We start from the raw sequence: 12,016 nt of genomic DNA, 5'->3' as shown, positions 1-12,016 counted from the left end.
TCTAATGAGTCTTAAGCTTCCTGGTATGTGACTTCTTAATAATAGAATATCTTTATACTCCTATTTCTGGAAAAGCACTGTGTGGCACAGAGTCTCTGTTCGGAAAGGTTCCAGCCTTCAGAGTTCTCAATGCTGGAAAATCTCTAAATAACTTAAACAAGGGTTTAACAAGATGAAATGTATGTGGCAACATTAGCTGTGACAGTGTTACCAGCTTTGCTGCAGCTGCTGTATCTCCAGCACGTTTCTCATCTCAGCAAGCATTAGTGTGATCCTTGAAGGGTTTTTCTTTCTCCTAACCCTGGCTAATGCCATGCATGACTCATCCTTTCTCACACTGTCAAAGCACGTTCAGTTCTGCAGGAATGATGCACAGTGTGACCGAATGCTTGCTGCAGCTCTGTTTGCTGTCAGGTCAGCTGTCCTCTGGACAAGATTTAGCAGCACTTGCACACACGCACCTACGTGTGGGGTGTGTTTGAAGACCTGTACTCTCATACAGCTACTTTGGGTAAACAAACCAAACCTGTTATGTTCCATTTTCTTTCTTTTTCTTTTTTTTTTCTCTCCAGATGGACTTTTGGTCTAATTTTCACTATTGTGTTAACAAAACAAAGGCACAGAGATAGGACTCAGTACCATCATTCTGCAGGAGCCATCATTCTCAGCTCCTTCAGCTAACCTCTGCGTAAAACTTAAAATGTCACATCTCCTCCACAAACAAATTTTAAGCTAAAAATTGCAGTGGAAAGTTCAAGACAGCTTGACTCTCTGCTGCCCACGTACTGATAACCTGACAGCAATGAAAGCAAGCAGTAGTAAACAAAATTCCTCTCAGCTAGGAAAGAAAGCAATAAGCAGTCTACCTGGAATAGCTAACGAGCAGCAAGAACTTCAGCTCTTCTCTTTCTGGTCGTTATGAGCAATCAGCGCTCCTCATCTCCCCATCAAGTTCTCACTGGCTTTCTTTCTAAATACACAGCTCCTTCTTCTTCTCACTTTCTTCACCTTTTCCTCTTCCACACTGTTTTTTATCTGCTTCTCCCCTGAGATTACAATCTTACTTTTTAAGCAGTGTGTTTTTGGATGTCTTATATATATATAGCTGCCAACAAATTGTAAGAAGCACTCCAAAAACATGCTTCATTGTATTCTGTGTAATTAAGTGCTTGCCACAAGCTCTTAACTGGACTTCTTAGTGCCAGCATTTGGACACCTCACTTGAATTGCTTAGACAGGCAGTTCTCTTTCAGAAGAAAATTTTATCTCTGATGTTGTTGTCAGCCACAGTAATTGTTGCAAACTCAGCTGAAACTTCCTAATATATTCCGATTTATTTATAACATGGAAGTCTGAACTGAGTCACAGACCACAGAATGTTTTATCAAGGAAAGGAGCAAAGCTATTACAACACTTGTTACTGTGCAGAAGTGCATGCTTGATCAAAAAGCTATCTCTGAAAATACAGACTGCATTATCAGACTGGTGAGTTGCAACTGCCAACTTCTCCTTTCTAACTGAATCAGAGAAACTGACCAGAAAGAGACTTCCCACAAAATCTGTGGTTGGCTCAGGCCTAGAATTTTATTCAATCCATTCCAAAAAAATAGACACAACTATAAGGTGGCACGTATCATCAGAGAGTACAAATGTCACATCTTTCTTTATACAGTTGAATTTAAATCCATAGATTAAGACACTGAAATGATTGCCCTGGGTGAGAAAATAATTAAGGGTCACTGGGGAAAGAATGAGTCCTCAGGTAAGCATTTACACCTATGTATCTGATAAGCATAACTTTTTTCTATAATCTATAAAAATATAAACAGCATTTCAAAATGTCTTTAGATAAGTACATAAAGGACATCTGAGCTAGCATTAATGTCCCGACACAAAATGGAGCCTGGGCATGTCAAACCACACCTAGTAATCCACGCCTGGCCATAGCTGAAAACCTGTATGAGCTTCAAACAATACAATGTAATGAAAGAAACAATACCGATCCAAAGGAACACAAGTATGATGCTCCTCCTCCTCTCTGCATTCCTTATCTTTATTTTGTATTTTTGTTAACAGGGCAATGACTAAGAGAAAAGTGGCAGTTCTCACAGTCTAGCTGTAACTCTGGATCGAGTAAAATTTGTCTTTCCCAGAAAGTAACATTACTGGGAAGTGTGCCAGCATCCAACTAAGGGCGCTGCAACACCATGTATGTTTTACCTGTGCATTTTACTTCAGTACAGACAATAGCATGTGACAGGATGACAAGTGCAAATTACAAGGGCAGAATCTTGGCTTCCTGGATAGCAGAAACAGGCAGTAAAAGTACTTTGAAGACAAAGAGAAAACAAAATAGAACACCAACTAACCTAAATGTTAAGGGTGAAGGGTATTCCTGGCATTGCTATCGTAAATGCACCTTCTATTTTTTAGGGATGCAATCTGGCAAGCAAAATACCTAACCATTGCTGCAAGATCTTACTGTATGAACACAGATTAAAAATTTTGAATACACTGAGTATACTGCTTACAGTTCTAATCACATAATTTAAATTTTTCCAATCCTAAATTGATACTGGAACGGTTTCCCAATCGGCTGTGCATTTGTATAGCAGAGCATTTGATACTGTAATTGACTAGCACATATGCCAACAACAGCTGATATTTTCCACTGAAGGGATCTGCAAGTGAGAAACAAAACCAAAGGGTCAGGTTTGAGATAAGGGTTGGACACTTTGAACTTTGGACAAAGTGACAGGTATCTTTGATTCTCCTGGTGCTGGCGCTTTTGTGACTGGGTTTGTATGGGCTTTTATATTTGCTATCCTCTCTTTAAATTTTTGCTGGAGGTACTTTTCTTCTTTGGAGTAACTTTTAGCAAAAGCAGCCATCAGCAGACATGCTGCCATGGCAGTTCCTCCAATGCAAAACAAGATTGCTCCTGACAGCTTGCATATATCAAGGGACCCGTTAAACTGAACAGCACGGGTATCCACTACAATAAAATCATCTTTCCCAAGAGCTTCGATTTTCGGTGGTACAAGAAAACCCACTACAAGAACCATTAAACCAATCAGCATGAAAGCCGTCCCAGAGATGAGTCCGACCTGGAAAACAGAAAAGGTAACAGTGAATACAACCTTTTAGGTTTTGATTAGGAAGTGGTTCTAGAGAGCCTCTAGCTTCAAAGTGTCTTGCAGATACAGTTCCTTGTTCTTAAGCCAATGTTTTTCTTTTGAGTGGCTCTACTAGAACTAGAATACACAGAGGAACATTCTTTTTACAATTCTTATTTATATAATTCAATATTGACATTTCTGGGAACGACATCATATGCATCTGTACTTCTGAAAAACACCTGATGTCCAAAGGCCCAACACAGGGAAAATTACCATCTAACCCCAGCACTGCTTGACTAAATATTTCTTTAGCTTTAGGTGGTGGTTAGCACCAACAGTTCTGTCCTTGCTAGTCAGTGTCATACTCAACACTTCTCATGTATGTTCGTATAATATTTCTAGCACAGTTCAAGCACAAGTGCAAAGTATCATTCACACAGGATGGCCCCACCATCAGAGCAAAAGGGCTGCACTGGATTTTCATGGAGAGCTTATAGCTGGTTGGGTGGGGTTTTTTTGTTTTTTTTTAAGCTCAACTCACACAGACCCAGGGTTATGCTGTTAACCTACCATTACCATTTGCAATTATCTGAGGGGACTACTAAACTTTTGAATTTGGAAAACCCTGCCCCTAACAAGACTTGGGTGTTTCAGAGACAGAGAAAACAGGATTTCAGAACTCTGGAACTCCCCTGAAAGCTGATGTATCTTGGTTTAAACAAACAAAAAGTCCTGTGCCTAAGACAGACTGTTATTCACTTATCACAGTGAAAACTGAGCAGCAAGGGATTTCTGGATGAATATCTAGAATCATTAGTTACACGCGAACATCTCAGCATCAGTTTTTCCCTCCCCAGTAACCAGCAATGGGCAGTACCTTCCAGAATGCAGAGCTCCACCTGCTAGGCGATCTCTGGATCTGAAAATCATCCTCATACTCCCAAATTGAAGCTGTGCAGTCCTCATAAAACTGATGCAGGTAGGACCGAACTCCATAGCGTTGGTAACCTCCCTCGGAACTGCCCTGTGCGTGCTTGGACCCGCAGATGTCAGCATAGGATCTCATCCTTCTTGCCTGCAATGAGAGGCTTCATGCAAAGTTACATGGTAAGGAAAGCAAAGTTGGCTATGTATATTCCAGGTGACATGAGCGAAAGCAGCCTTGGTAATGAGCCCAGTAACATTGCGTGAAGTGACTCAGCTCAAGCAAATGGGCACAACAGAGCCCAAAGGTGCTGCAGAAAGATCCCTCCCATAGGTAGAATGCCTGGTCCCCATCCTTCACAATTAGTGATGGTTTCTCTGGAGACTGAAGAAAGCAGACAGTTTTAGATAGCCAGCATCTTTCAAAGGCTGGTACTGCCTTGCAGGCAGACTCCAGCTCTATCAGCTAAGTGGAGTTTGCAACCTCACTAACTTTCTAATTGCTGAGTGAGCTTTTCAATGTTTTTGCCCAAGCTTTTGAAATGTAAGACTAAACACTGATGTAACATTCACAGCCATAAGAAACACTGGCAAAGTAACTCCTAGCTAGATTCAAACAGCACTTAAATATAAATAGCAAAAGTAAAAAAGATGAAATGCCTCAATAGCACTGAGCTGCTCACCAAAGGGTGAAATGCAAATACTAAATCTGTGGCAAATTGCCGCTCCCTTAGAGAATTCGATGCCCAGGCTCCTGCTGACTCTCATAAAAATCTGAATTTTGTTAGCTGTTTTCATAGCAGACAATGTTCCCTCTTCTTTCCACTTCACTGAAGTTACCGTAACACAGAAAATTTGTATTTAATTATGCAAGTCCCAGACCTGAACTTGCATAAGTGTGATGCTACTGAATTCATTAAAGTAATACCAGCCCCTAAAAAACTTGAGCAACAGGTCAGGGTTATTTAAGCTGACTTGCTTCTCTTTAAAGAGTTCAGAATGTCCTAGCCCAAAGGGAACTGCTAATGAATACCTGAATCTGAACATCACAACTCAATTTACCAGCTTCAGACAGCTACAACTGGTCCATCCAATTGCCATCACTGCAATTTTACTTGGGAGGAAGGATTCATGTGCTCATTGCATCCAGAACTTCCTAATTTTGCAGACTCCAGTCACTTTGCTTTTAAAGAATGTTTAACTATGTAAGGAAAAAAAAAAATCAACCAGATATTTTTGCCTTCAGTTTAAGCAGGAGCCAGCACGTGCCAGTGGGGACTGGCAGACAGTTGTAGCTCTTGGTTCCAAAACCAGTGCTGGCATGACGATCTCCTAAACTTCTGGAATTTGGCTGCATTCTTGGTCAAATGACGGAGTGCTTTGCTGTTTCCTCTTTACTGCTAGCAGTAACCTCAGTTATCATCTACTTTGTACATTTAATATGCATTTAGTTTGGTATTTCATGATCTCAACATCTTATAAAGGCAAGCATAGTATGACTCATGGCGAGGTTTCAAAGCTCTCACAGAACGGAAACCTCCAGAAGAGGAGGCCCCATACCTTCAAGCCTGAGGGCTGGCTTGCTCCCTGCTAACAGTGCAGTGCTACTGCCCTCCGGAGCACACGTAGAGCACTGTCCTTGCCAGGTGAGGCAAGGAAACCTTGGGACAGCAGGAAGATCTTGCCTGCATGGCACCAGATGTATGGGCAGCTTTGTGCACGTCGTGGTCCAGGTACAGAGCAGACAGCTCCCAGACAAGCTGTCCAATCACTGCTGAGGGTATGACACCACAAGAACATAACCTGAACCCCTATGGGGAAACTCTTGCAATTACTCTGTTTTTCAAGACTGTTTGTTCCTTAGCCAAAAAGGCCTTTTTATGTCCCTTAGGAGTCTCTCCTGCTGATTGTTTCCTGACCAAACAGAAAAAGAAAATCCTCTTTTTTCACTGCTACCATTTCTTCAATAGCTAGCTAGCTAGCTGCCATCCTCTACAGAACAAGCAACAAGAGAGCTCTGCCTATCCAGTACAGAAATATTTTTCTTAAAGAAGCAAATGTAAACCAAAACCAGAACACCACCACATTGAGGGAAAGTGGAACAAGTTCATCTATATGTAGAGTTCTTCCATCTGGCAGGAGACAACACACAATGAAAAGAGGGGGAGGCACTATTCCTAGGTCCTTCTGACTTTGCACGGTCAGGGCAGGGAAGGACCTGACCCAGTATGGCCAGATAAAGGGGGATTTCAAAGCTCTCTTGCTTTGTTCCAGCTGCCACCAAGAACCAATTCAAGAGCTTTTTTTCCTCTGGAAGGCTGGAAAGAAGGTAGAGCAGATAGATGAATCTGAACCAGCAACTGTAGTTCGTTACCATTAATTCAAGAAAATACAATGTAATGTGACAGAAACATGTACAGATATATTTCTCCTGGACTTGTGGCACTGTTTGTATGTTTATTAGTCAAGAAACATACAGGGTGGTTTGGTGTTTCTAACAGTTTGATGAAGAATTATCTGCAGGAGACACACAGCCCATAACTACTTAACCACTTATGTTATGCAGGTTCATCTTTATTAATCTAAAATGCTAATTGGCGGTTTTGGTCAAGCATACAAACAAAATGATAAATAAAGAGCTTGGAAGCCTGAATACAAAACAAAACAAAAGAATGATCTTTTGGTTGAAAGAGCGTTGATAGCATCAAGTAGTATGACCTTTCAAAATGAAAAGAAACAAAATAGTAAAAAGGACTAGATCTAGCCAGTATCATTAATTCTTCCTAAGCACTGCATAATTAGTTCTATTTCATGTTATATCCTTAGGTTCAGACTCTTACGCTTACAGTAAGAGACCTCCTCCTTTTTGGAAAACCTAATCCCTTAAAGATATGGGAAGAAGGCTTCCCAATCCTACGTGACTCACTGAAGCAGTCTAGCAATTGGACTTATGATGATCTCTTCTCTCAGCTGCAGCACAAACATTATGCTGTAGTTCTTGCTCATGAGGCAGAGGAACTGGAACAGAGTATGGTGGGAAAATCAGTTTCACTCAAATACAGAGGAAATGTATCTGCATCAATTTACGTTGCAGATGAATAAATACTGCAGTAGCTATGTCCTCTTGAGCATTGGTGTCTATTTGCATGTCTCACCTCTACAGCTGATGAACTAAATGCTGCGATGTTGGGAAACTTGCTAGTGAGACAGAATCACTGTGAGGCGGACCTCCGCATTAAGCACGGGCTTAGAACATGCATCCAGGCCACAGGAAACAGCTTATCTTCGCAACTTTTTCAGCACCTAAACCCAAAACGTCTGGGAACACGTGGGACAGATGGTGGCAGCTCCAAAGCACACCACGGCGTAGTAGCAATTCATCCCCTAGCAACTTTTGTTTCCATGGCAAATGCTGTCCTGTTTACACTGTGCTTTACTATTCTCTACAGATCCTGAGAGATGTGACTGGACCAGCGAGCAGGCAATAAAGAGACGGGCATGCACCTCCAAAAACCGCCCCATAACTTCTCCCATTACTTGGCAACACTTCTCGCTGAAAACACTTAAAATGGGCCGGCAGGACAATTCAGGACGAGCCACCTCTATTTGACATCACATAAACCGTCAGCGTGAACCGGCAAACGTAATTGGCAATTACTCCAGCAGGGTCTCAGAAACACAGCCTCTGCCTTCTGCGCTGTACGCTCACAGCCCCGGTCCCCCCTGTAGTGACAGGACGAGACTCGCACGAGGGTCGCGCAGTAACAGCTGCAGCATCCTCCCGCCCCGGTCCCCATGTGCCACCCGCCGCGCTCGGACCGGGTCTGCATCGGCCGCGCTGCCGCCCCGCAGCCCCGCCCTACCCTGCCCAGCCCTGGGATCCCCGCTCGGGCGCCGCAGAGGGAAGCTCCGAGCCCAAGTTGGCCGCGCGGGTTACCTGTGCCTCCTGCCGCTCCCCTGGGGCCGGCTGAGCAACCGCAGCGGCGCTAGCTGCGGCTCTCTCGGCCCGGTCCCATCTCCGCTCTGCGCCGCGCCGGCCCCGAACAGCACGTATTATGCACGGCCCGGAGCGCCGCTCGCACCGTGCCTGCGCACTGAGCGCCGCCGCCGGGCCGGACGGCACCGCCGCATCCGCCCCTGAGGGGCTCGGCGAGGCGAAACGATGGGGGTAGGGAGCCGGGAGCAATCTCCTTTGAGTCAGTTGTTTGAGGTGATAAGGCCGCCCCTGAGCCCCCTCTTCTCCGGAATAAAGAATTCCAGTTCCCTCAGCTGCTCCTCATAAGACCCCTCACCAGGTTTGTTGCCCTTCTCTGTATACACTCCAGGTCCTCAATGTCTTTCTTGTATCGAGGGGCCCAAAACTGAATACTGTACCTGAGATGCAGCCTCACCAGGGATGAATACAGGGGAGCAATCACCTCCCTAGCCCTGCTGTCTATGCTATTTCTGATACAAACCACGATGCCATAGGTCTTCTTGGCACACATTGGCTCCTGTTCAGCTGCCTGCCAACTAACACCCAAAGATCCTTTTCCTCTGAGCAGTTTACCAACCACTCTATCCTAAGCCTGTCCGGATGCATGGTGTTATTGTAACCAAATTGCAGAACCTGGCATTTAGTCTTGTTCTAGCTTGTACAGTTGACATCAGCCCATTGATCCAGCCTACCCAGATCCCTTGGTAGGGCCTTCCTACCCTCAGGCAGATTAACACTTCCTCACAACTTGGTGTCATCTGCAAACTTACTGAAGGTAATATCAGCAGGTTGGCTGTTCATCAGGAGAGGGCTCCCAGTAAGCAAGTTTGGGAAAATAATGAAGACAGCAAGGAACGAGCTTGAAGGCATGGCAAGATGCTTAGATGTGAAGTTATTAAAAAGTGTCTCACAAAGGGGCAATGTGCAGTTTATCTGGGAAAATAATGGTGGGAGCATAAAGAGAAAGAATTCCAAGGAGTCATTTAATTACTCTTAATGAAATACACACAAAAGTAGAGTATCATTGAATGTAAGAAGTGTGGAAGTGCTTTAAAGCAAAACAGCATAGCATTAGCCAAAGTAAAAATAATGTATTTTTAAAATGCACTGTCATAGTACCTGAAGAAGAAAATGAAAATAATGGTGGTTTAATTAATAATAATATTCAAGGTCCTTGAAAAGACATCACATTTGTAGACAAAAATACATTCTGGGCAACTGCAAAGAATCTTAAAAATAGCTATTAAAAAGAGCTAGTAAAGGAGTACATTCAGAGGAAAAAAAGCTTATTCAGGCAGTTTCCATTGTCTTCTACCAAAGCTGGTATGCCTTTTTCATTTCAAATGATGAGTAATGCCCAAAGTGGTACACCTGACCTGAGCACATCTACTTCCAGAGCAGTGTGCTATTCGATGAGCATTAGCATACTCTAGCCCAAAGCATTTAAAAAGTCAATAAACTGAGACTTATTTTTGGAAAAAAAATGGAAAATACAATGAAGTTGTAAATAGATGAAAAACAAACAGAGCATCAGGTTTAGAAGGAAGTTCCTTTTTATTTGTCTTATAGTGTCACTGTTAAGGTTGAATGCTGCTTTATGCCACATTGAATGAACGTCTTCAATAGAAAAAGTAATTAATGTACATGAGCTGTTCTTTATTCACAAGGTAGTTTCTTTTTTGGTTATTTTATTACTGACAAAAAGAGTAAATAAAAGGAATATGAAATACCTGTGTTAGCCCAACACAATTTTGTTTCCTGACACAGAAGAAATATACTCAATAAACCGTGACAAATCAGTATTATAGCAACTGGCACATTTGCAATAATGTTGAAAAGGATCCTTGAACTGCTAGTTATCAACCTTTAAGGTTAAGCCCTGGTAATCTCAGAAGGTGCTTTTAATGGTTCAGGTAGGAGGGAAAGGTGCTTTTTTTGACATGGAAGTGCAGCTGCGTTGTACCAATAAAGGTCAATGTTGTTTGCTGTTGTTGCCTTTTGAGTTCCCTTCCTTCTAGTTTGCCTACACTTAGCACCAGAGGCAAACAACTGCAGCCGTTGCTGGATTTGCCACTCCCATCACTGTCCACTGCCATGAGGCACATGAGGCTGAGCTGGCTGAGCTGGAAGGTGGCTGCGCTAGAGAAGCACACCAGCTGAGGCTAATAAATGAAGGAGGTGAAGGGGAGAGGATGTGTCTGCAGGAGGGATTGGAGGAAGCTGTAGTTTTTTGTTAGGAAAGATGTGAGCTCAGTCTGATGCTGGAAATGAGTCTGACCTTCGTTATGAGAGGCACTGAACAGAGGAGTATAAGTGTTTGCTTACCTCAGAAACTGGTAATGTCATTGTAAAGGTATTTTTGTAATGCCAGTATCTGTAAGTCTTACTGTGACTCGTGATGTGAGCTACCGTTTTATGAAACAATTTCTAAATCTGCATTATTCTCTGTTTTCAGCTTTCACAAAATGTGGACTATGTTTTTACTGAACTTTTCAGCTGGCAGTAGCATTAAGAGCAAGAGTAATGTCTTTCTGTTTCAGGCTATAGATTCTATTATCCTGACTTTTTCCTTTGTGAAGGGGGAACTTAGGTTAACCCTTGTACTTTCCTAAGCTTCCACTTGCCATGCTAAAGATTTGTGATGGGTGATAGTGAGCATGCTGAGGAAGAAATCTCATACTGTTGAACACTGCTGTACATAGCGGTGGTTGTTTCCGTAATGTTTACAGGTTTCTCTCTTGCTGACAGGCGAAGTGATGATAACACATCTTGGTGAACACAGTTTAGTTAACTTCTGTCAGCCTGTGCTGAACAGGAAGAATTGCAGCTTCTGGGAAATATGTTTCTCTGGTGGTACTGTACTGCAATTGGTATGATGCTCGTGTTTACTGAGCACAGATGTCTGTCCATATTTGTCCAGCAGCCATGGCAAGCTTCCAGAGGCTGTTCTTTTTCATATGCTGCAGAAAACCTTGGCCAGAACAGTTCTGTCCTAATGACACTGTTGGTACATTCACCTGTTCTTCTCTTCCTTGTTTCTGGCCCATTTGCACCTGAAGAGCAAGGATCTGTAATGCTCCCACTTTCTGGGATAAAACTTCAGTTGATTTGGGAAGTTTTAAGTAATCCTGTTTTTGTTTTTGTTATTTGTTTGCTTGTTTCTATTTGCACAAAAAGATGTGATATTATTTTAAAAAATTGAAGATCCAGAATAGAGACTAAATTCCTATTCCACAGAGGTATGTAAGATCACGTCCATGTGCTTAAGGGGAATCCTGAGCTTGAGATCTTGGCAATATTTGTACTCAATTTGTTTCCATGTTTGGGTGCACAATGACTCCAAATGCATGGAATTCCTTGTCACCTGTCACCATCTCAAGTGAAACTGAGTGACGTATCTGTGATGGTTCAATGAAACCTGTCCCTGTGGAAATGCAAGGAGCAGCTCAGGTATCTAAAGGTGATCCTGTCTTTCTTTGCTGTGGATGGACAGCAGGAGAGAGGTGGGAGAGCAGCTTCCAGTGCAGAAGTGGCTAATGAAGGCCAGAAGTAGGAGGAGCTAATAGCTGCTATTTGCTAGGAGCTCCTGCTGCCATTTAAATGGTACCTCTGGGCCAGGAAAAATGCTGGGAAGGAATGGGGTAGAGGGCCTGGTCTGTAATACTTTTTTTGGTGATCTTTTTTGTAGCCACAAGGATTCTGTGAGGATAAATGCAGCAGTTTTGCATCTCTGTCTGTTGTTTCTCCTGTGTGACATTAAGAGCAGATGCTCTTATTACGATGTCCTGTACTTATGCTATTTTCTGTCAGCAGAATCTGGAGAACAGATCTGCATCAGTACAAATTCAATACACAGTTCAGGAGCCATGAGCACCCTTGTGAATATTTTAGCTTCTTGTGTGCCTTTCTTCTCCTGCATTGTACTTGGTGTCTACCTCCAGCTACCTTTGAAGCAGTATCTGGTGAGTCTGGCTGGTTCTGAGGGAGGAAGTCATTG

The 12,016-nt window shown here is 42.9% G+C and overlaps 1 protein-coding gene across 1 annotated transcript; it reads right to left on the bottom strand.

Moving 5' to 3' along the window:
- Positions 1-1,495: 1,495 nt before the first annotated feature.
- Positions 1,496-8,096, bottom strand: NRSN1 (neurensin 1). The gene is made up of 3 exons (XM_065753524.1): positions 7,981-8,096; positions 3,997-4,194; positions 1,496-3,107 (listed from the first exon to the last, which is right to left on the bottom strand). Exons 2-3 carry the CDS (start codon positions 4,183-4,185, stop codon positions 2,709-2,711), a joined length of 588 nt encoding a protein of 195 aa, XP_065609596.1. The 5' UTR covers positions 4,186-4,194; positions 7,981-8,096; the 3' UTR covers positions 1,496-2,708.
- Between the last annotated feature and the right edge of the window lie 3,920 nt (positions 8,097-12,016).

The sequence above is a fragment of the Cyrtonyx montezumae genome, unplaced genomic scaffold, assembly GCF_038088225.1.
Source record: "Cyrtonyx montezumae isolate F1298 unplaced genomic scaffold, pur_monq_1.0 scaffold_8, whole genome shotgun sequence".
NCBI classification, from domain to species: Eukaryota; Metazoa; Chordata; class Aves; order Galliformes; family Odontophoridae; genus Cyrtonyx; species Cyrtonyx montezumae.
This window is presented reverse-complemented; position numbering and strand designations above follow the sequence as displayed.